At 37.5% G+C, this 24563-nt stretch overlaps 1 protein-coding gene across 4 annotated transcripts in view; it reads right to left on the bottom strand.

The window, feature by feature from the left end:
• Positions 1 to 1157: 1157 nt before the first annotated feature.
• Positions 1158 to 24563, bottom strand: part of LINS1 (lines homolog 1) — a 25067-nt gene continuing 1661 nt past the window's right edge. For 2 of the 4 annotated variants that reach the window (XM_046654254.1, XM_046654255.1), the window contains exons 2-7: positions 8772 to 9272; positions 8563 to 8652; positions 7732 to 7873; positions 6705 to 7295; positions 5375 to 5546; positions 1159 to 3755 (exon numbers count right to left, since the gene is read on the bottom strand). In XM_046654254.1, coding sequence (XP_046510210.1) covers positions 2870 to 3755; positions 5375 to 5546; positions 6705 to 7295; positions 7732 to 7873; positions 8563 to 8652; positions 8772 to 9170 — 2280 coding nt within the window. In that variant the 5' untranslated portion in view covers positions 9171 to 9272 and the 3' untranslated portion in view covers positions 1159 to 2869. Of the gene's footprint in view, positions 3756 to 5374; positions 5547 to 6704; positions 7296 to 7731; positions 7874 to 8562; positions 8653 to 8771; positions 9273 to 23707; positions 23784 to 24563 lie in introns of those variants that run through there. The other 2 variants (XM_046654256.1, XM_046654257.1) reach the window with 2 other exon arrangements.

Raw genomic sequence — 24563 nt, 5'->3', positions numbered from 1 at the left:
GCTTGGCAAATGGAGACTGTTGACTAAATGATTAAAACATAATGTGACAAATGCTACAATACAGGAAAGAGCACAGTGAAGAGAATACAAAACATTTAAGATCTAATGGTTCAGAAAAGATGGAGAAAGCTTCCCAGATCCAACATTTAAGATGGAGCTTGACAAATGAATACGTAAGCCAAAAGGTGGTGCTGCTGACAGTAGGTGGGGGAAAACCGGAGGAACTCTAGAGAAGCAGGGTGGGGCCAATTGCACAAAGCCCTGCATAACCTGTTTGAGTCTGTAATTTGTTTCAACCACTGTCTGTCAATTTCACCAACCTAGTACACTGGGAGTGCCACAGACAATTCTGAGGAGTTAAAAGTATTTTGTTACTAATAATAGCTAAAATGTAGCTACTTGACAATTATTTTCAAAATAAATGAGAACACATCCCCAAATAATATTGAAGAAGCCAAACACAAAAGAACACATATGCTACGATTCCACTTATATAATAGACAAAATAAGGCAAATTAATCTATGTTGTCTCAATTCAGGATAGTTACCTTTACGGGTAGATAGTGACTGGAAGGGGACCAAGGGGGACTTCTGGAGTGCCAGTAATGTTTTCTGATCTGGGTACTGGTTCTGCAGGTATGTTGTTTGTGAAAATTCATCAAGTTGTATACTTTTATGTGTATTTTGCTGCATCTGTTATATTTTAAGTTAAAGCAATAAATTAGATTCATGATATTGTGCTCACTTGGACACGCATATGCTTTTACTTGGAGAAAAGGTGGAGTTACAGACTGGGAATTAATTGTGCAAATATTACTAGTTTTGTATTCCGTTACGGACTAACTCAGAACAGCTCTCGGATACTGTGAATGGCCAAAGATGGTTACCACATAGCCACTGTCAGTCACCTTCACCAAAAGTAGGGATTCATGAGTGTGTGATGAATTGACTTACACCCAAGGATCAGTTATATATGTAGAAACTCTGAAATACCGACACTCAGCATATGTGTAAGATTGCCTTTTCCTCATTTTACATACAATAAGGGGACGATGCTTCCTTATTAACCTTATAGAGAAACATGGGTCAAATACACATCTGTATAAGCATGACTTTTAATGGATTCAGCATTTATGTACCCTTAGGAACATAAAGAATCAGGTTGGTTTTGTTTTCTTTTTCTTTCCTTAGAAGTTTATTTTCACTGAAAAAAAATTATGTACCCAGTTAAAAACAAATAAATAATAGAAAAAGCTATATAATGAGAAGTCAAAACTTCCACTTCAAATCTGTTTCCTCAGGCAACTACTAGTAAACTTTCATATATATTCTTACATAAATATTTTATAAACACACAAAAGTATATATATGTGTATTACTCCTGCCCCATCTTCTTTTCTTAAACAAATGGGAGCCCAGTATATTCACTTTTGTTCTTTACTGCAGATGTTTCATATCTATAAACATGGACACAGCTCACTCTTTCCACAAGTATATACTATTCCACTGCGTATATATATTATGACTTATTTAACCACATATTTCTAGTCTTTTTCTTTTACAAACAACATGGCATTGAACATCCTTGAATATACATTCTTTGATGTGCTTTTTAATTTATGTAGAAACTGCCCCAATGTATACCCCCAACTGTGTTACTAAACTGTTTGACCTCTGCTTTTATATTTGGTTAATGTTAGCATCTCATTGTTAAAAATTTTAATTAGCAATCCTCTGTTTAGTTCTACTGATCTTTCTATTTCTACATGAATGAGGACGAGCCTGTTTTGATTACCACGGCCTTAAAATATATTTTAATACCTGGTGGGTTCAGTCCTCCTTATATTTCTCTACAAAAGGATCATTTATAAAATACTCTAAGGACATTTCAGAGTGTTTTAATGACAGACTCATCAGCACAATACAGTTGCAGTTCTTATTATACAAACTCAATAAACATATCAAAACTTGACTTTACTGTCTCCTGTCAAAAAGACAGCATATAATTATTCATATCAGAATTTTAAATAGGACAATTACCTAGTGATTAAAATTTCTTTAAAAATTAGACTCATGTTCATAAACCATATACATACATATACATAGACCTGATCACCTCTCTTAAAAAAAAACCTAAGATTTTAAACTTTTTACATATCACATTACATGTAAATACCCCAGAGGACACAATAACTGCACTGGGTTAAACAGTGTCCCTCCCAAAATTCATGTCCATCCAGAACCTGTGAATGTGACCTTATTTGGAAGTAGGGTCCTTGTCAATGTAATCAAATTAAGATGCGGTTATACCGGATGAGAGTGGGGCCCAATCCAATGCCCTTCTAAGAATAAACTGGATACAGACACACAAACAAGGACAATGTCATGCGACAATGGAGGAAGAGATTGGAGCGATGCAGCTACAAGTCAAGGAACACCAAGGGTTGGCAGCAATCACCAGAAACCAGGAAGAGGCGGGGAAGGATTCTCCCCTAGAGCCTTGAGAGAGAGCATGGCCCTGTTGACCTTGATTTTGGACTTCTAGCTTCCAGAACTGTGAGAACAAATTTCCGTTGTTTTCAGCCGCCAAGTCTGTGGTAGTCTGTTACAACAGCCCTAGCAAACTAATATAGTAACCACTGCAAATTGTGTGTGTAAGTTTGAACTATCATAAATTTCAAGTGGCGTACAACAGCATTGAGTGCTTGTCATTTGATAGATCTTTTTCAGTCACTAGGCTGCTTCCAAAAGGCAAAACGAAAGCCTTGATTTAGAAAACCCTTCTCAGATTTCTTTTCTTTCTTATTATCTCATTAAGGCACAATTTATATTAGAAAAAAACAGTTCCTGGAAATAAAATGCCACTGTTTCACAAATGGTTCATACTTTTATTATATATTGCCTTAATATGCTTTAACAACTTCAAGAGTGCTGTTGGGTTATATGGGAAAAGATTTTTCTTCTGCAAACGGTAAATGGCACCTTGTAGCTCTTCGAAGCATTTTACTGTTCTGTAAGATATTCCCACTCCAGAGACAATCTTATTTGGGGCTATGTCGCAATCAACAGAGAAGGGAGTATTAGATTCTCTTGGAACCAGAGGCCTTGATGGAGGCTCCAGGCTAATTTCTTTTTTATCCCTACTTGTTCCAACCGTGTCCTGAATTTTCTTCATTGCTTCTTGGTGTAAAGATGTCGTTTTACTACTTGATAAACGTTGGTCTGTGGATTCTACTTCAGAATCATCAGAGCTGTCATAATCTACCAGACTTTGAGAAGCTCGTGGGGGAGACAGACCATTAGCTTGGAGCGTAACATGGGTCTCCTCGGACATCACTACCTGGTCCAGTGGCTCAGAAGAAGCATGAGAAACCCAGGAGATGCAAGCATGAGCATTTCTGTGACTACCAAGAGCAGCCAAAGGACTAGGTTCTGTTTGGTTGCTGCTTCTGTCTTGGACAAGTGAGAAGATACAACCACAAATATTCACGCTGTCTTTAGATTCAGTTACATCAAAGTTCTTGCAAATGGTGAAAAAATTATCCCAGTCTTTTTGCAGCAATTTTAAGTACCTAACAAAATATTCAAGAAAACAGGTTTCTGATGAAATCAAAAAGTCAAGAAGAACTGTAGAATCAAATCCTATATTTTTTAATAAGAATAAGAAAATACAGTGTGGATTATAGCCATTTTCATGTGTGTGATGGTTCCACATTTCTTTTTCTTGGGTCAAGCTTTCAGTAGCTTCATGTTCTCTAAAAATAAAGATAATGGAGACCCCAGATTAATGACTTTTTACAAAAATTACAGTTTTGAGAGAGATAATTCATGTACCACAAATCCACCTATCACATAACTTTTTAATCTATGAATTATTTTAAAAGAAAAAATTTCAAACCAATCTCTTTCTCCACAAACTCTAAACAAATATGACTCAATAAAATAAACAAAATCCACTGACTTTGGTACAACATGAATCTGTGACGCAAGTGAGCTAATCAGAGCTCCCCTGGGACTTGTGCTGAAGCTATTAAATATTCTAACTGTAAGGCTGCTGTAAGCCACGCACTGCTAGTGGCCCTGCCTGAGAATGAATTCAGAGCTGTGAGATAAAGTGAAATGATCAATTACATGATTGGAATCTCTATATATACAGTTATGTCTGATGCCAACTTGAATCCTTAGAATTCCCAACTAAGAGCCAATAAAGTCCTTTTTTCACTTAGACTACTTTGCATTGGGTTCTATCATTTACAACCAAACCATCTTAACCAATACAATTACATTTAAAAAAATACATAGACATGAACGCATGGCTCTCTGACACACCAAACTCAAGTTAAGAAAGTTAGAAATTCACATATAAAGTGAGTTTAATTCAGATGCTTCTTCTTTCCTGAGGAGTAAGAAGTCAGCTTTGAGTACAACTAAGACATATTCTAATAGGCATGTGCATTTTCAGACTGAATTTGTATTTGACCGTTTTGGAGCCTAATTCAAATCACATGCAGCAATTTTGTGTTCTTGATTAGAATCTTTTGAAAATTGGCCCCAAACACTTAGAGTCTGAAAGCAGCCACTGCCAGCAGTGTCATAATACAAGTAAGAACTGGCAGCACAACAGTGCACCAACGATCGTTAGTAAGAAATCCCTTCCTCTGAAGCCAAGAAAGAAATGGAAATAAAGCAAATACTTTAGGGTTTTAATAAAGCAGAAGCAGAAATAGCGTAAAAGGTCATCAGTTATTAACTTCATAACCAATTACAGATTGTTTGCCATAAGAAGACATGACCCAAGTACAGCTGTTTAATAAAGCACAAATAGGACCAGCATAAAATGTCAGTAACATAACTTCATAACGAATTTCAGATATTTGCCTCAAGATAATATCAGCCCCAGTTCAACTGTATAATAAAATGAAAATTTAGAACAGCTCCTTTGATTATTTACAAGTTTACACTCACCTTTAAAAAGGCAAAAAAGAAGCCCAATATAGAAAAGTTAGTCTTAGAGGTGAAGAGTCCTTAAACATCAATTAAATTCAGATGCAGAGAAAGGTACTAACTTATTCCTGATCACACAGGTAAAACAGATGAAGACTGAACCAAAACCCCTGTTTTCTAGTCCTAGTCTAGTTGTACCACCCTAGATCTGCCTAGCCAGCCAAGTGTTCATAATGAAAACTCAAATCAATCTCATTTTCATGTACGGCAGAGTTGAAAAAAGGAATTGGAACTTATAAGGAAACCACAGGATTGTTAGGGATTTTTTCCCCTTAATGATGGAAAGTAAATAATACGTCCAGCACATTATTAAAAACATTTTCTGCTTCCCTGGCATGCAGTTAGTACAATTACTTTAAAATATACTAACCTGGTCAACTTTAGGTAGATGCCCAATGACGCTTTGGCAGCCTCCAGCATATCATCGTCTTGTTCTATGAAGACTCTAGACAACCACTCACACTGACTGTGTGATTGCAGAGAGGGCTTAAGATGAGGCTTTAAGAAGGTCAGTAACTCAGACATGAACCTCTGTAAATCAACTTAAAAAAATGCAAATTTCAAAGAGTAGGCAACAGTTTACTGAATGCATTAACATCTTGCCTATATATAAATTTATAGTATCTAAAGTACTTTAAATGCATTACCATAATTCACATTTTTCAAAAAGTCTATGAGTCAAGGATTATCTTTACTTTGCAAGTTAGGAAACACTTTCAGAGAAAAAGTGACTCACTCAAGAGGATATAGTTAAAATGTACAGCCAGTCTATTTGCCACAACTGCCAAATAAGTAATTATCTCTGAGAGATAAAATTTACGTGAATTCTTGCTAAAAGCACATAAATGAATGAGTGGCAGACAACAGAAATCATTTCACTGGATGCCACAGCTGTCTGTCATGAGATGCAACAATGCAATCACACAAAAATAATTTTGCCTTCAAAATAACAGAAAAAAATTTTGTTTAAAGCAATAAAAGAAAGCACTACTATTAAGCACAAAAATCAAAAAGGTTTTGGGGCATTTTAACTGCAATTTAAAACTCTGAATTATATAACATATGCCACCTAGTGTTGTACATTATAACTGCACAGGATTATATCTGATACATAGTTATTATAAGCTAAATGATATCCAAAGCAATTCAAGGAAGTCACACCGCTTACAATTCAAACCTTTCCCTGAACTACACACTGCTTCTTCAGAGACGTTTATTACTCATTTTTCTGAAATGAAATGGAGGACATGTCTTCCCCAACACCTAAACTCAGTATCATACTTTAAATAGCTATCTTTGGACTCTCAGTTAACATCCTGGAAATTATATGTGACAATTTTTTTGTCAATATAACTTCTCACATATTAGTTTCAATTCAATTCCTAAGTAGCAATAATCTACATTAGTAGATATACCAATTTCATGAAGGAAAATATGGATGAAATACTACAAATATCCGAATATGAATCGACTTATATCATTTACTTTGAGGTGACTCAACAGCACCTTTTTTTTAATGTTAGTCATTAATTATGCAATATAAATTCAGTTTAGTCCACAAAAAGTTGACATGATTCTTAAGGTAATTCTAGTTCTTTTTTTTTTAAGAAAATTTAATAAATTAACTATGATAACATGTAGCTTAAATTAATGGAATTATAGTCCTGAGATAAACATACAAAACGAGTTTGAAGAATTACCTTTCATTTCATTTGCTGAAGCACAGTTCTGAAACTTGATTTCTAAGGATTTAATGATAAGTAAGCTCGCTGCTCTAAGGATCACATGATCTGGACCAGGGACACGCTCACTTCCAGGCTGAACCTCATCACCTCCAAAGCAGGAAGGTTTTCCATGGACAGACAACGTCCTCAATAAGCCCAAATCGACAGCTTGCAAAACAGCATCCGCTAAAGCCAACAAGTCCACATGTAAATGATGATCCGGCAGCACGGAGGCAGGGACCCACTCCTGACAAAGGTCTTCACCCACTTTCCGGAGAAGGCACTTCTTGATGAATACAATGAACTTCCTTTTGACAAAAGCCTGAACAGGCCAGGTAATAACGTCTAGCACATAAGAAGGTTTCAAAAATAAAATCCTCTGGCAAGTGAAATGTAACTTCAGGTGGATTCTGGAGGCTATAAGAAGTTCAAGCAATTCCAGAAAACATATCAAGCTGTTTACTATTTTAGAAGTATCTTGGTGGTTTTCAAAATGCTGAGAAAACAAGGAATTGTAAAAAACTTCAAAAATAGTGTGAAAAGGAGTCAGGAACTGCTTTAGAATTTCTGAAATTACAAAAATAGTAATTATAAACAACAGGAGAAACAAAGGCTGCTTAAAGCCCAATTTTACATTCAATTTTTATAAATATTATCACTTTACAAGATGAAAAAATGGATTTGGATTATTTACCTCTAATGTGAACAAATGAAGATATGCAGACTTAATGGATAATAACCACAGTTAATATTCATTTTACAAATATCAATAGCATCAGACCATGCAAGGAATATATAATAATGAAAAGCTTTCATTTTTTCCCTTATAACTTTTTCTTTTAGAAAGGTATCCTCAATGAAAAAACACGAAGCAAGATTCCTTAGTTTGTCATACTTCAAGACAGATCAGACGTTGTAAAATAAGTTTTACTCTTTGTTATAAATGTAGTGCTCCTTGGGAGCCAGATAATGACAATCGTTTATGGGGGAACATAATTCATACCTGTTTTTTGTGAACATGTATCTTTAAAGATTTCTTTTATTATAGCAGTAAGAGTCCAGAGGCAGTATACTACTTTATCACTTTCAGAGTATTCAGAAAGATTTTTTTGGCAAAAAGAAATCCAGGAATTGCTTAATGTTATCTATGAGTGAGAAAATTAAAAACATCAGTACATTATAATGCCATCTTTCTTTACAATCACAAATTACCTATTATACACAATACAATTCTATACAACATTGTTTACTCCCTTGCAAAAAAAAAAGGTATGATAATATTTAGTAAAACAAATAGGACACAATTATCCTAATATTCTTTAAGATAGGAAATCAAGATGCCATAGAAATAAAGAATCAAAAGGGAACATGAAAATATTATCAGTGGATGTTTCTAGGTAGTGAAATGATGTGTAATTTTTATTTTGTTCTTTATACCTTTTCTCATTTTTCAGATTTTCTAGTGCAAATATCACTCTTAGAATTTATTTATATTAAATCTGTGAAAATGGGCTTGGTCTCAAGCAGGGGTTCCTAAACCTTTCTTTGGAGGGGTGGAAGGAGAGAACATGAAGAAAATTATAGACTCTCTCACTTGAAACCTACCATTGGGGTTAAGAATCTGATTTGTAGTGATTTATAACATATTTAAGATTGTTATCCTTGACACAAGTCACCATATTATTCCATTCTTACACTTTTGTGGATTTACACAAGTTATTATGTGAGTGTCAACATTTTATTAATACAAATATATGAAGGGTAAAATCGAATGCCAGAGAACAATTTTAAAGAAACTATAAAAGAAAGAACATAATTGGCTTATTTACCTTACCTTTTCTCTCAATTGGAAATAAAGAAGTAATGCAAGGCACTTTGCAGCCATGTGAGACAACAATTTATCTGAGTTTTGGAACATACAGGTCTATAGGAAAACAAAAAAATTTACCCGCTATTGCTGAAGGTTTAAAAACTTTTTGTTTAAAAAAATCTAGATCTTAATAAACCAACCCACAAAAACCCCATAAAACACAAATGACTTACTAATTTAGAATCGATGTCAGATGACTTTAAAAGAATTTTAATTATTTCTCTGTATTTCTCCCTTGCATGGAACTCTGTTTTGACAGACAATATCCTGGTCACCATCACTCTGATCACTGTTAACTGAAGAAGCAATATTTCTCGCGCACTGCCCATCTCAGAGTGTCTCTTCAAACACACAGGTGCTCCAGAAATGGTAGCCAAACTGACAGAGGATGGCTCACGCGTGCCCTGGACACCAAAGGTGTGTGAGCATTCTGAGGAGGCAGTTGTAGAATAATCTTGATCTGAAAATGCTGGGTTCAGATAAAAGATGTAATCATGGATGTCATTTTCAAGTGTGGCTCCAAGAAGTACCTTCTTGTATAAGTGTTCTAAAACTTCAAAGAAACTTTTCATTTTGATTGCCAAAATATATTTTATAAGAAGGCTGACAACTCCAAAGTGTGAATATTAATCTTAGAAATGTGACGAATCACTAAGATGTTTCTTCAGTAAAACCTAAAATAGAAAAATAATTTTAAAATATAAGTGTTATATACATCATATTACAAGGGAAGGCATCTGTTTCCACTTAATCATTTAGTCTCCCAAGGTAATACTGACTGCTTAATTTCTAAAATGGAAAATTGGTAATAAGAACATTATTTTAAGATCATAAAAATGAAATGTACGCTTTCCATACAGATTTAAGACCATAAAATTATTTTTAATTTTATCACAGCAGAAACTTCCCCTTCCCTCTAAAATTGTTAACCAGGCTGTCCGGGTTTCTCAACCTTGGCACTGCGAACATCAGGGACTGGATTAATTTCGTTGTAGGGAGTTGTCTCGTGCACTGTAGGAAGTTTAGCAGCATTCCTGGCCTCTACCCACTAGATGCCAGTAGCACCTCCCTTAGGGGGCAAAACGACCCACCAGGCTAACTCAGATTCATTAACCTTCACCTTCAACTTATAGATGAAAACCCAGTTAGACTGCTATGTGGTCTAACTATTATGATTATTGCTGATTAATTCCCACCTTAAAACTATATGGTAGCAGAAGGAAATCTTGATTACCACTCATAACATTAAATAAAAAATTTTAAAATGCCATCCCAAGAAAAAGACAAGATGTTAAGCAAAAGCAATCCAAACTTGAGCACGTGATACTTGTAGAGGGACGCAAATTTAGACATTCTGGTTGACCCACACACCTGGAACATGACAGAGACCAGGAAGAGTGGGGAGAAGGCAAAGGACATTTAGGATCAGATCTGGCTTTTAAAGCAGAAAATATGGGCAATCAACTGATAGCTGAATATTAGAGGAAGCATGTAGTTACTATAGAACAAGCATGGCTAAGAAAAATTTAAGACTTTGGCACAAGCAAAAGAGTACAGAATACCCTTTCAATGGAAAGCTGGAACCTCTAGGAATTAACTGAGCCTATGGGGCTCAGTCCTTTCATTGCCTTTGAGCTATTTTACACCTTTGTAAACTGTAGATAACTGATAGCAATGCAAATAATTCTTGCCTATAGAGATGCAAATAATTGCCAGGTGGAGGGGCAACCCTTCCTGCAGTGAGAAAAGCCAGTTTTGCTTCTATTTGTAAACTCATTTCAACATTCCTTTACTTCATATACATTCATAGTTCTTTAACTTTGCCCTTAAAACAATTGTGACATTTGCCTAGTTCTTTCATTAATTCAAGACTTACACAAAATCACTGATACATGTTCCTTTTTTATGGGTCATCATTTTGTCCTCTTAAGATTCATACTTTAACAAAACCCACGGACTTCCCTCGTCTACCCTGACCCATTTATAAATGCCCTGCCCATCTTTAACGTCTTTTCTCACTGGAAGAGAACTCTGAGGGCTGTCACTTTTTTTGGGTCTCACTTCTAAAACACAGTCCACTAACCTGCCCTTGGTCTTTAAACCTCCCTCTCCATTGGTTTCTTCCCCTTGCTTAGCTTCTAAGGAATTTCAATTCCTAATCTTGTGAGGAACAAGACAAAGCAGCCCTGTTTTAGTCCTCTAGTGCCGAAATATAAATACTAAGAAACCTACAGATTTCAATTTAAAGGTATGAATAAAACTGTTGGTAAATTTTCTCTAAATCTTATTTGCAAACTGTGGTGTGCATCCCACAGGATTTATAAATGTAACTAAATATCAGTAACCTTGACACTTAAACTTTACCTGAGCCCTGTGCTTCCAGAAAGTGGATGGTTAAGTAGCACTGCCCTCTTCAGTGTGCAAGAAGGGGCCAACCAGGAAGGGTCATATGCCCAGATAGCACCCACCTCTACCCTTCGTCACCGACCTCCCTTGTTTCATAAAAACCCATGTTTTCTCCTTCTTTGAGAGGTTTCCCATTAATGAACATTCTTTCTGTTGTGATAGTCTAAATAAAATCATCTCCTTAATTGTCTGGTGTATTTTGTCTGTCACACACCAGAAATTAGTTTTCATATTCTACTTGAGAGTCTAATTCCATTGTGCTTATTTTACTTTACATTTTAGTTATAACAATAACATTTCTTCTCAATAAAACTACTGACATTTTTATATGTCAAATATTCTTTGACAAGAGACTATTTTAAGTTTCCATTAATATCATATGCTCAACTCTATTATAATTTTCAGTTACAAATGGAATTATTTTTATTTCAATGCTATAGCAAGAAAAATACTTCCAATAATATTTCTATAAATCTTAAGCCCTTACATTTTAGCACAAATGAGAATAAAACTGCTGCTATCCAACCATTTTTGACCTACAAAAAGGGCCATTTCAAATGGTTCAACCATTTCAACACAAAAAACTAAAGTGAATGTCAGTAAAGAAATAAATAGAGAAATAAATAGATAAACAAATAAGCAAGCAAGCATTTCAGGGGGCAAATGGGAAAATTTCAGGTGAGACCCAGGTTCTTTGATAAAAGCTGTTGTGAGAAATCAGATTGAAAAGTTAGAAAGTTTAAGAAATACAGATTCAAAATGATCCTTTAGGGGCAGGCACGGTGGCGTAGCAGTTAAGTTCACACATTCTGCTTCTCGGCGGCCCAGAGTTCGCCGGTTCAGGTCCTGGGTGTGGACATGGCACCGCTTGGCAAAAGCCATGCTGTGGTAGGCATCCCACGTATAAAAGTAGAGGAAGATGGGCATGGATGTTAGCTCAGGGCCAGTCTTCCTCAGCAAAAAGAGGAGGATTGGCAGTAGTTAGCTCAGGGCTGATCTTCCTCAAAAAAAAAAAAAAAAAAGATCCTTTACAGACAGAGGAAAAAACAAAAGCATCAATTAGGGGTCATGAATGCCAGGCAGGTAACAAATGAATGAAGAGGATCATGCCAGGCTGCTTCTATTGTGACTAAGCATCCATCTTTCCTAATTACAATGTCTTTTAAAATATTAATTCTGACCAAAGAAACCTGCCCTGAAACAAGTGTCTGTGGGCAGCCCACAGACAACTGAGAACTGTAGTTTTGGGGTTTTTTGAAAAAACAAAGTATTAAAGGAAAGGACAAATCCTGAAAAAATGAACTAGGGGATGTGACGGACATTTCTTCCTGAAGTGGTAGCTACAAGGTTGGTACATCTCAAGCTGCATCACCAGCTGGTCTGGAAGAAGCTATACCCCTCAGGCACCAAGCTTTCAAGAGACACTGACAAAGAAAAGCGTCTGGGGAAGGAAGGGTGCTCAGAATGCTGAGAGGTTTTGAAGCCTGCTATACTGGATAAATGCGAGAGATCTGTCTAGCCTGGAAAGGAAACCAACACCAAGAAAGGTCTAATTAGGATAAGAAAGGAGCAGTGCTTCTCAGAGTTTTTTTCAGAAAATGCCTCTTGGCAGAAGAGTGAATTCTCCTACCAGGGGGCCTAAGGAGGTACCCATTACAAGCATAAAATTTGCCTCAAATCTCTCTTTTATTGTTTAAGTACCATAAATGAACTGAATTTTGCATGCTATTCCTAACAGAACCATGTGTGTCTTAATATAAAAATAATATATTTTTTCCCACCCATCTTCACATAAAATTGATGCTTTAGAAATAATAATTGCTAAAGTTTATTGAATGCTTACTAAGTCCAGACACTGTTCTGAGTAATAGTTTCACAACAACCTATTGAGGTGGGTACTTATTTATCACACTCATTTTACAGATAAGGAAATTAAGGCACAGAGAGGTTAAGTTATAGAGCTTGTTAAGTGGCGGAGTCAGGATTTGAACCCAGAAAGTCTAATTTCAAAGCCTGTGGCACGCCTCAAATTTCCTCTGGTGCTCACTCTGGAAAACAGTTTGGCAGTTTCTTACAAAACTAAATATACTCTTACCATACATTCCAGCAATTGCACCCCTTGGTAATTTATCCAAAGGAGCTGAAAACTTACGTCCACGCAAAACCCTGTGCACAGATGTTTATAGCAGCTTTATTCATAATTTCCAAAACTTGGAAGCAACCTCGATGTCCCTTAGCGGGTAAATGGATAAATAAGCTGTGGTACATCTAAACAATGGAATATTATTCAGTGCTAAAAAGAAGGCGCTATCAAGCCATGAAAAGACATGGAGGAACTTAAATGCCTATTACTAAGTGAAAGAAGCCAATCTGAAAAGGTTACATACTACATGATTCCAATTATATGACATTCTGGAAAAGGCAAAACTATAGCAACAGCAGAAAGATCAGTGGCTGCCAGGTGCTTGGGGTGGGGGAGTGGAGGAGGGATGAACAGCTGGAGCACAGAGGACTTTGAGGGCGGTGAAAATACTCTAATACAGAGGTTCCGACTATCCGTGTCTACCACTAGGGCTGTTAAGCTGATCAACTATGAGTTCAAGAGCACCTCCCTTCCCTATTGAAAGGAGGGGGAAGGGATATCTTCCAAACGGCAGGTCAGCTTCGGGACACCGTCCCTTGCCCTGCTAGTTCTACTCTGCACCTTTCTTTGGGCCCCAAGGGATCCAACAGGTGATGGGTGGGGCTGGGAAGGAAGGAAGGCTGCTCTTCCAAGTTTCAGGAAATGCTTCTTCAACTTGCCTTTAGGCCTAGAGCAGCCACTGGCAGCTACTAGCCCCTGGGGCAGACCATCCCTTGTTCACGTCCTCAGAATAAGGATGCTCAAATTTTAGCTGCCGCAGAATCTCTTGAAAGGCACGTAAAAGCAGACAGCAGGGCCTTACCCCAGGAGTTTCAGACACAGTAATTCTGAGATGGGGGCCCAATAATTTTGATTTCTAACAAGTTTCCAGGTTGCTGTTGAAACACTGAGAACACTTAGATCCTGCCGCACATTTGTAAATTGTTCTCTTATTCCACTCTTGCCCATAGGACTCTGATACAGGTCAGAATTTTTTTTTCAGCATGAAGCAAAAGCCTGATAATTAAGTCACAGATAAAAGACTTAACATACATGATTAAGGTAATACTTAAAAGTGTTTTTCTGTCAAAGTGAAACACCGGCAAGAGCCTGGGATCTGGGATCTAGCCAAACGGCTCCACCACATCAGGGTCACCATGGGACAATTTACCCTTCAAGCCTCAGTTGCCTTTTATGTTCAAGGGGCATGATGGTACCCAGTTCACAGGATGCTGAGAGGGTTAAACTAAATGTGACTGTCCCCGTATAATCCCCAGTGAACAACTGTCAGTATTTCCTATGCCCCAGCTGGCCTGGTTAAGCATGACAACACATGGCAGGACTAACTCCAGAACCTGCCCCTAGACTCCTTCCTTGTATTTTTCTTTGCGCTTCTATTTATGGTGTAAAGTTGTTTTTTAAAAATGAATGAACATGGTTTATTTTGAGAAAAAACAATGCTCCTCTCCCAATTTTTCAGGGGTGGCAAGTTAAGACAGTCACAAATATAAAACACTGGATACCAGAGTCCCTTTTTAAAATTGAGGTATAATTGACACATAACATTATATTAGTTTCAGATGTACAACATAATGATTTGATATTTATATATACTGCAAAATGATCACCACAATAAGACTAGTTAACATCTGTATCATAAATAGTTTCAAAAAAATTTGTTTTTGTGATGAGAACTTTTAAGATCTACTCTCTTAGCAACTTCCAAATATGCAATACAGAATTATTAACCATAGTCACCATGCTATACATTACATCCCCATGACTTATTTATTTCATAACTGGAAGTTTGTACCTGTCGACCTCCTTCACCTATTTACCTCCCGTATCATCTCTGACAAACATCAATCTGTTCTCTGTATCTATGAGCTTGTTTTTTTTTTGCTTGTCTTTTTCTTTATCCATTCATCCATCCATCGACACTTAGGTTGTCTCCATAACTGGGCTATTGTAAATAATGCTGCAATGCCAGCTTCTTGACAAGGAATGTAGTAAGCACCAGCTAACAGATGCTGGGCCTCTAAAAGCGGGGCAGGGTGCAGTCTCAAAGATGGGGAACAGTGCAAAAGCAAGAGGTCACATTCATCTCAATAACCTAACTTGACTAGGGTCATCCTAGTTCACCTTTAATTGGCCTGAATACAGGAATCAGCAAATATGGTGCTGCTGGATAAATTCATGAAGAGCACGTATTGCTTTTAGGCTAGTAATGAAGTAGTTTTTTTCTCAGAAGCCTGGAGTAATAGAGGGACTGCAGCATTTCACATAAACCTGATCAACAGAAAAAAACCCACATGTATCTTTGTCAGATGGCTCTATTAAACTGATCACTCCAAAGGCAAACGTTTTTTTTTACATAGTACAGATTGCTGCTGGACATTAGAATCATAGTATTTTAGTAACATAAAAAACCTCAGAGATGATCTAGACCACTGGTTCTCACTCTAGCTTCAGAATCCCATAGAAGGCTTGTTAGAATATGATGGCTGGGCCCTCCCCCAGAGATTCTGATTCAGTGGATCTAGGGAGGGCCCAAGAACTGGACTGGGGACTATTCTTTAATGACCACTGGCCAATCTACTTGATTTTACTGATACGGAATCTAAGCTCATTAGGTTTATATCATACTGTGCTAATGCTAAGCATTTTTTTTTAAATGGACAATCTCTAGGCTATTAATATAAAAAATAAAACTTTTATACTCTTAGTTGCTAAAATACGGTTCTACATTTTAAGTGGTGCTTCAGAACGAAATGTCTCTTTAGTCATTCCCTTTTACCAGTCGATGCCCCTTTCCCCCGCTACTCCTGCCTTCTACCAAAAGAACCTACCACCAGTGGCAGGGTAGAGTTTCAGGAATGTCTAGAGACATGACAACAGCACCATTTATTTTACTGAACTCCTGAATTCTGTATACTGTACAAAGAGAGAAGACGATTTTTAGTTGATAAAATAAGGTTACCTACCCTACCTCAGCAAAGTAGCACACACACAAAGATTCGCAAGAAGTACAGGGTTTATGTGACGAAGACATTTCTACAATTCAAGTAGGAGGATGCCAATAGTCCTTTATTTAGTCACCTTCAAAGGTTCCTTCTTGACTCTGGATCTTGATACAATGCTGTTCCCTTTGCCCAGAAAGCTTTTCCACTCACATTTCCTTTTGTTTTAAGTTTAAATATGACTTTCTATGCCAACAAATTGGACAACCTAGAAGAAATGGATTAATTCCTAGAAACATAAAACCTACCAAGACTAAATCATGAAGAAACAGAAAATCTGAACGGACTGATTAGTAGTAAGAAGATTGAATCAGTAATTAAAAAACCCCCCAATGAACAAAAGTCCAAGATCAGATGGCTTCACCAGTGAATTCAATCAAACACTTAAAGAAGAATTACTACCTTCCTTTTCAAACTCTTCCAGAAAACAGAAGATGGGAACACTTTCAAACTCATTTTAAAAGGCCAGCATTACCCTGATACTAAAACTAGACAAGGACATCACAAGGAAAGACAATTACAGGCCAATATCACTGAGGAACATAGATATAAAAATCCTCAACAAAATATTAGCAAACTGAAGTAAACAATACATTAAAAGAATCATACACAAATCTATTGGGATTTATTCCAGGGATGCAAGGACAGTCCAACACCTACAAATCAATCAATGTGATACAATATATTAACAAAATAAAGGAGAAAAATCATAGGATCATCTCAATAGATGCAGAAAAAGCATTTGAAAAAATTCAACACTCATCTATGATAAAAATTCTTAACGAAGTGGGTATAGAGGGAGCATACTTCAACATAATAAAGGCCATATACAACAACCCCACAGCTAACATCAACTGTCAATCATGAAAAGCTGGAAGCTTTTCCTCTAAGATCAGCAACAAGACAAGAATGCTCATGCCTGCCACTTTGATTCAGCATAGTACTGGAAGTCCTAGTCAGAGCAATTAGGTAAGGAAAACAAAAAAAAGGCTTCCAAATTGGAAAGGAAGAAGTAAAACTGTCAATATTTGCAGATGACATATCATGAAATATAGAAATATTTCATATATCACATAGAAAGCCCTAAAGATTCCACCAAAAAATTATTAGAACAAATGAATTCAGTAAAGTTGCAAGATATAAAATCAATATACAAACATCTGTTGCATTCCTATCCACTAATAATGAACTATCAGAAAGAGAAATTTAAAAAGTAATCCCTTTTAAAATTGCATCAAAAAGAACAAAATACCTAAAAAAAATTTAACCAAGTAGGTGAAAGATCTGTACACTGAAAACTGTAAGACACAGATGAAAGAAACTGAAAAAGAAAAAAATAAATGGAGAGAGATTCTGTGCTCATAGATTGGAAGAACTAATATTGTAAAATGTGCATACTACCTAAAGCAACCTACAGATTCAATGCAATCCCTATCAAAATTCCAATGTCATTTTTCACAGACATAGAACAAATAACTGTAAATTTGTATGGAACCATAAAAGATGCTGAATAGCTAAAGCAACCTTGAGAAAGTAGAACAAAGCTAGAGGAATCAGGCTTCCTGATTTCAAACTATATTACAAAGCTATAGGAATCAAAACAGTATGGTATCAGCACAAAAACAGGCACGCGGATCAATGGAACAGAACAGAGAACCCAGAAACAAACCCATGCATATACTGTTAATTAATTTATAACAAAGGAGCCAAGAATATACAATGGGGAAAGGACAGTCTCTTAAATAACTGGTGCTGGGAAAACTGGACAGTCATATGCAAAAGAATGAAACTGGACCACTATTTTACACCATACACAAAAATTAACTCAAAATGGATTAAAGATTTGAACCATAAAAGTTCTAGAAGAAAACATAAATGGAAAGTTCCTTGACATCATCTTGACGATGAGTTTTTGGATTTGACATCAAAAGCAAAGGCAACAAAAGCGAAAAAAAAAACAAGTGGGACCACATCAAACTGAAAAGCTTCTGCACAGCAAGAGACACCATCAACAAAATGAAAAGGCAACCTACTGAATGGGAGAAAATATTTGCAAATCATCTATTTGATAAGTGGTTTATATCCAAAATACATGAAAAACTCATAAACTGAATAGCAAAAAGTCAAACAATCTGATTAAAAAACGGGCAGAGGATCTGAATAGACATTTTTCTAAAGAAGACAAACAAATGTCCAACAGGCACAGGAAAAAGTGCTCAATATCGCTAAACATCAGGGAAACACAAATCAAAACCTGGCAGAATGGCTATTGCCAAAAAGATAAGAAACAAGCTTGGCAAGGATGTGGAGAAAAGGGAACCCTTGTGCACTCCTGGAGGGAATATAAATTGGTGCAGCCACTATGGAAAACAGTATGGAAGGTCCCAAAAAAATTACAAATAGAACTACCATATGATCCAGCAATCCCACTTCTGGGTATATATCTGAAGAAAACAAAAACACTAACTTGAAAAGTTACATGTACCCCCATGTTCACTGCAGCATTATTTACAATAGATAAGACATGTAAGTAACCCAAGAATCCATTGATGGATAAGTGGATAAAGAAAATGTTGTGTACATATACACACATGCAAAACAGAATATTATTCAGCCATGAAAAAGAAGGAAACCTTGCCATTTGTGACAACATGGATGGACCCGGAGGACATTGTGCTAAGTGAAATAGGACAGAGAGAGACAAATATTGTATGATCTCACTTACATGTCAAATCTAAAACAAAACAAAACAAACAAACAAACAAAAACTCAAACTCATAGATACAGAGAACAGATTGGTGGTTGCCAGAGTTGGGTGCAGGGGGTGGGCAGAAGGGGTGATGGTGGTCACCAGGTATAAACTTCTAGTTTTAAAATAAATAAGTCCCTGGGGATGTAATGTGCAGCATGGTGACTACAGGAAGAATACTGTATGGCATATTTGAAAGTTGCTAACAGAGTAGATCTTAAAAGTTTTCATCACAAGAAAAAAACATTTGTAACTATGTGTGGTATTACATGTTGACTAGACTTACTGTGCTCATCATTTCACAATGCTGTGCTGAGCATTTCACAAATATTGAATCATATGTTGTACATCTGAAACTCATATAATGTTATATGTTGATTATATCTCAATAAATTTAAAAAAAGACTTTCTCTGGCAAGGACAGGTCCTCCTGAAATCCTCTTAGTCTCCTAGCACCACTGCTCGGCCTCACAGAATATGTCACAATTGTACTTTAAATTATCTGTGCTATGATTTGTATGTGTCTCCCACCTAGATTATAAATTCCTAAGAGGTATCTGGTTCATCACTTCTTCCCCAGCTTCTAGCAGAGTGCCAGATACACAGTAGGTACTTAATAAATATTTATTGAATGTGTTCATGACTGAAGATACTGTTTCAGTCAAGTTCCCAGAGAATTTATTAACTTTATTCATTTAGTGCCAATTAGTAGTGTATATGTCTAAAATAACTCTAAAATCAGAGTTTATTTTAGTACCGTTTGAGCTCAAATACTTTTTAGAAATGCTGTATAATTTTGAACACCTGAATTTTAAATTACAATAAAAATTTCATGTCAAAAAATTATATAGTCGTATCCATAGCAGGGAATGAGTTCTGAGCTCATTCAGTCTTTACTGTATTATACAGCTGACAAAGCTCAATAGAAGCTGCATGCACTGAAGTCACATCTTAAAATGGTTGTGATAAAGTGCAAGTTAAAATTACCCTTGAAGAAAAAAAATCCCTTAAATTAGCAGGACAAGAGCTACAAGGAAGCTCAAAACCCACCAGTTAGCTTCCTTTCTTTCAGTATCTTTTTTGCTGGGACCAGGGGGCCAAGGTGTAAAGTAGAATTTCGCTAGCTACCCCATCTCCCTTTTCCTGCTAGGTACAGCTGAACAGAGTTAGGCTAAAAGGCAGATGATGGGACTCCATCACTCTATATCTGCGTTTCTTGTGCCCTGTTTAGACACCCAGGTCTCTGGATCCCACTGCAGTCCCTAGAACGGTTTCTGCTGTCATGCAGTGCACAAACTGCTCATTCTCTCCACCACCAGCACCGAGTGCTTTAAGCAACAGGACACAGCCTCCTGGGCAGTGGTTCTTGACCTTGATCCCACGCTGAAATCACTGGGCACTAGGAAAAATCTGTACCCTGGCCACCCTGGAGACCAAATGAGTCAGTTGCTGTGGTGGGGCTTGGGCAGTTTTCCAATGATAAATCATCTTTTTTAACTCAGAGAATAAGCTCAATTCTGGTTGAGTCAGAGTTTTACGAACTAAAACATCATAAATATTTATCCTGAATTACTTCATTTATATGCTGTAAAATTAGTCTTTTCATTTGTGTGAATGTGATATTACCTAAGTGAATGGGAAGTGAAGTATGTCTTGTGAAATCTAATCAATTTTAACTTGTTAAAAAACATTGTGCAATCTAAACTGCTTTTAAATCAATGAAAAGTTATAATTTAAGAATTATCAAATTTGATAGCACCAATTCAATAAAGCAATTTAGAATCATCGAGTAGCACACTCTGTGAAAGTGTGATAATACAACGTTCCCTGGTTATGATATAATTATCTCTCTCAGTCATCTTAAAATTGTTATAACTTGAACAAAGGATTTCAAGTGAAAAACAAATGGCTGGAGAAATGGAAGAGCTGAGAATTAGAATTCAACTCAGTTACCAGCCTCCGAATTAAGAAGCCTGTAAACCTGAATGTCTCGGTTGAACCAGCATTTAGCAAACATACTATCTGAACCCCATGGATGCTGAGGCTGCTGTAAGACTGAACACGTTCTCCATAACTATTTATGTACTTATTTGTTTCCTGTTCCTTCTCTCTCTTTCTTTTTGGAGTTCAAAACCACCTAATTCTATAATTAGTAAATGTCACAAAACTAAACTTACGAATTACATTCATACCAATAAAATACCACTTTTAATCTATTTTTTTTACACTGGAGTCCCACTGCTAAGAAAATTTGAAAATCACTGGACTAGACGATTCTTAAAGTCTCCTGCAACCCTGCTGGATTCCTAAAGCCTCATGCAATTCCACAACCATGAGTATGGGAGACATGAAGTGGCACTCAAGGTTCCCAGGACAGAAGCAGTAATTCCTTTAGGCAGAATGTACAGGTAAAGTCTAGCAATTCACAGCACAAGTATTGTTGGAGCTTTGGGAGATGTGTTTAAAGACAAAGAGAATGTGCAAAAAGGAAGGTGGTAGTTGTATTAAAGTTGAGGTGCCATAAGTGTTTTCCAAACTTTCTGTGTTGGTATTTTGTTTTTATGATAAACCAGGGAGAAATCATGGTAGAACTGAAACATCAAAAGTTGCTAATATATAATACCATTTAATATGCCCTAATATAACTGGTTTCTAATTATAATTCAGCCATGTACTTTAAGGAGAAAGGGAAATTCAGAAATTTAAAATTATGAAATATGATTGCTGTGAAGTATAATGGAATTAAAAAAATAACTGACTAAAAAAATTGGAAATTGTACATCCAAAAATATGTGGTAACTTTCAAAGTAGTTTTTTGAATGATGAGTCTACCTTATTCCAAGTAGAGTATCATTGTTCCAGAATCTTCTTGAAATCTCTTTGGAAACTGCTTGCAGAGTCTGGCAATATATTCTTTTGAATATACAGTTAGATACTATACTTTCTAGATAGATTTGGTTTAAAGAAACAGCCAGAAGGGATTAAAAACTTTTTTTCCAACCCGGCTTTTAATGAAACAAAACTTTTATTTTTTCTAATCTAAGCAAATGTTTAGTAAGGATGTTCTTTCCAGAATTTGTATTTTCTGAAAAGCCTGACACAGAAGAAGGGAAAGAAATCTTTAGGGCTCATCAGATGTGAATATTAATTTAATAATTAATCCATAATGCTTCTGTGCCTTTTTTATCATGCATAACGGTTCTTACTTTAAAATGCACCTTTTCACTCCGCTCTCCCTACAAGTCTGTAAGTTTTTTCTTAAAAGGGGCTTCTGCTAACAATTTCATCAGTGGAATTGCTGGCCAAAGGGGCAAATTCTTTATAGAAAAACAGGCACATGTTCATATAGATAATAATTATGTAGTCCTTCCATTAAAAATATTTTTGCCTTTTTCTAAATACACGCTAGTCCTTGACAATTCAGTCTCTGGTGGTTCCTTCTCAGTTACTCCTGCTGGATCCTCTTCTCAACTAGTCTCTTAAATGTTGGGAGCTTTAAGTGTTTAGTCCTCTACATCCTCTTTCCTTAGAGCAATTTCATGGACTCTCAATGTCTTCAATTATCATCTCCACACTAACAGCTCCAGAATCCAGTTAGGGTCTAACTCTCTTCTCCACTCCACACTCAAGTATCTAAATGCCCCTGGAGAGCTCTACTTGGAAGTCCCATAGGCACCTTCAGCACAAACTCAATTCATTTTATGGCCCCTCAAACTTGTTTCTCCTACACTCTTCATCTCAGCATATGGACTCCATACCTCCTAGTCACCCAAGCTAGAAACCTGCACATCTTTCCCAGACTTTTCCTCCCCCTACTTCTCTCCATCCTCACTGCCACAACTGCAGTATACCACTTCTACCCTGGACAACTGCAACACATTCCTTGCTAAGTGGTTGTTTCTTGGCCCATCCTACCCCCACTTACTCCTGAAAAATCTCTCCACTTTCCTTGGGATAAAGTCCAAACCCCTGAACATGGCTTCGCAGGCCCTTCAAGATCTGACTCTTCTCACCTCTGTACCCTGCAAACTAAGCTCCAAGCCTTCTCCAAGCCTTCTCCGAAACTGCACTTTAAGGATTCCCAAGCTTTGCTTAGTCTATTCTTTCTGACTAAACCACATTCAACCCTCTCCCGGCCACTCTCAACCTTCAACCTGGAAAGCTCCAGGCGGGGGCAGGAGTGGAGGGGGGTAGTGGGGGGGGGGAGGCTTCCACACATGTAAGTCAGGATTGGGGGTCCTGCCAAGTGCTCCTTCAGCCTATACCACAGTATTTACCTCATTGCCTTGTCTATACCTGTTTTCTAGTTTGGTTCCCCCATACTTGACTAAGAGCTTCCCTGGGCAGGACTGAGCCCAGTTTGCCTCCATAAGCCAACAGGCAGCTCATGTGGAAGGAACCAAAATGAGCATTCTTGAACAAATGAATGATAGTGTAGAATAAAATATCAGGGGGCAAATTGACACTGTCTGCAGTGAACCCCACCCGCCACAAAATATCTTAATATACTTTATCACATAAAAGCAGTTGATATATTGAAATACTTCCTTTGTATAATGAGGTAGGGCCTTTCTCTGAAGACATTGGTGGTAGCCAAATGTGACTTAGTTTAAAACAATGTAACCTCTTGCCCGGAAGACTACAATAGCCGTTCACATTTGCAGTAAGCCGGCTCTCAGCTGCTGTCTTCTCCATTGAGCAGCCAGTGTTCTTTTCAAAACATAAATAAGACACTAGAACTTCCCTACCATGGCCTATAAGGTCCAGCCTGTCCCACACCCCCAATCTCATTCCCAATCACTCTCTCCTTACTCTGCTGGGCTCGCTCGCCTTCCTTCTTGGAGTTCTTGTAAGCAGCAAAGGTTATTTTAGCATCAGAGGCTTTGTACTTTTGACATTGTCTGCCTGCAGAATTCTTCCCCGCAGCTCTTGGCGTGGCTTGCTCCTCTTCGTTCAGATCGCTGCTCCAAAGACATTTCCTCAGACCTTTCCTGACTACCTATCTAAAATACCCATCACGTCCTAACCGAACTAGATCGCACGCTTCTGCTTGATTTTCTTTATATAACCTATCCCTATCTGGCAATTTTGTGAAAGCTGCACGACAGCAAGTGATGGCATCTATCTTGTTCCCTGTTGTCTCCGTACAGCTAGAACAGTGCCTGGCCAGTAAACACTTGCTAAATGAATAAATGCACTTAGTAAACATGTCCATCCCCCTTATTTTCCACTCTCTTTTCCCCTCCATTCACAGGAACCTTTGAGAGTCGATGGCCTTGCAGGAAAGCCCTTGAAACGTCACCGCCAGCCCGAAGAGAGTCCTCTCTTCCGCGCTAGGCGAGGCATGCCCAGCCTGGTAGCTAACGGGCCTCCGGGACCGAGAGACCAGCTCGCGTCTGAAAATCGCTGAGGACGGGATTTTCCATTGAAGAAACACCTCAGGCAGGGCCGGACACGGGTGTTCCTGATCCTCCTCGGTGCCTCACGGCCCCAGCCCGGCGAGCATCCAGACAGCCGAGCAGACTGGGGGCGGGGGGGGGGGGGGGGGGGGCGGTCCTGGCCGCCGGGACAGGTTATTTTAGCATCAGAGGCTTTGTACTTTTGACACTGTCTGCCTACAAAATTCTTCCCCGCAGCTCTTGGCGTGGCTTGCTCCTCTTCGTTCAGA

Source organism: Equus quagga, chromosome 2, assembly GCF_021613505.1.
Source record: "Equus quagga isolate Etosha38 chromosome 2, UCLA_HA_Equagga_1.0, whole genome shotgun sequence".
Lineage (NCBI taxonomy): Eukaryota > Metazoa > Chordata > Mammalia > Perissodactyla > Equidae > Equus > Equus quagga.
The sequence above is the reverse complement of the archived record's forward strand: the minus strand, read 5'-3'. Positions and strand labels throughout refer to the sequence as shown.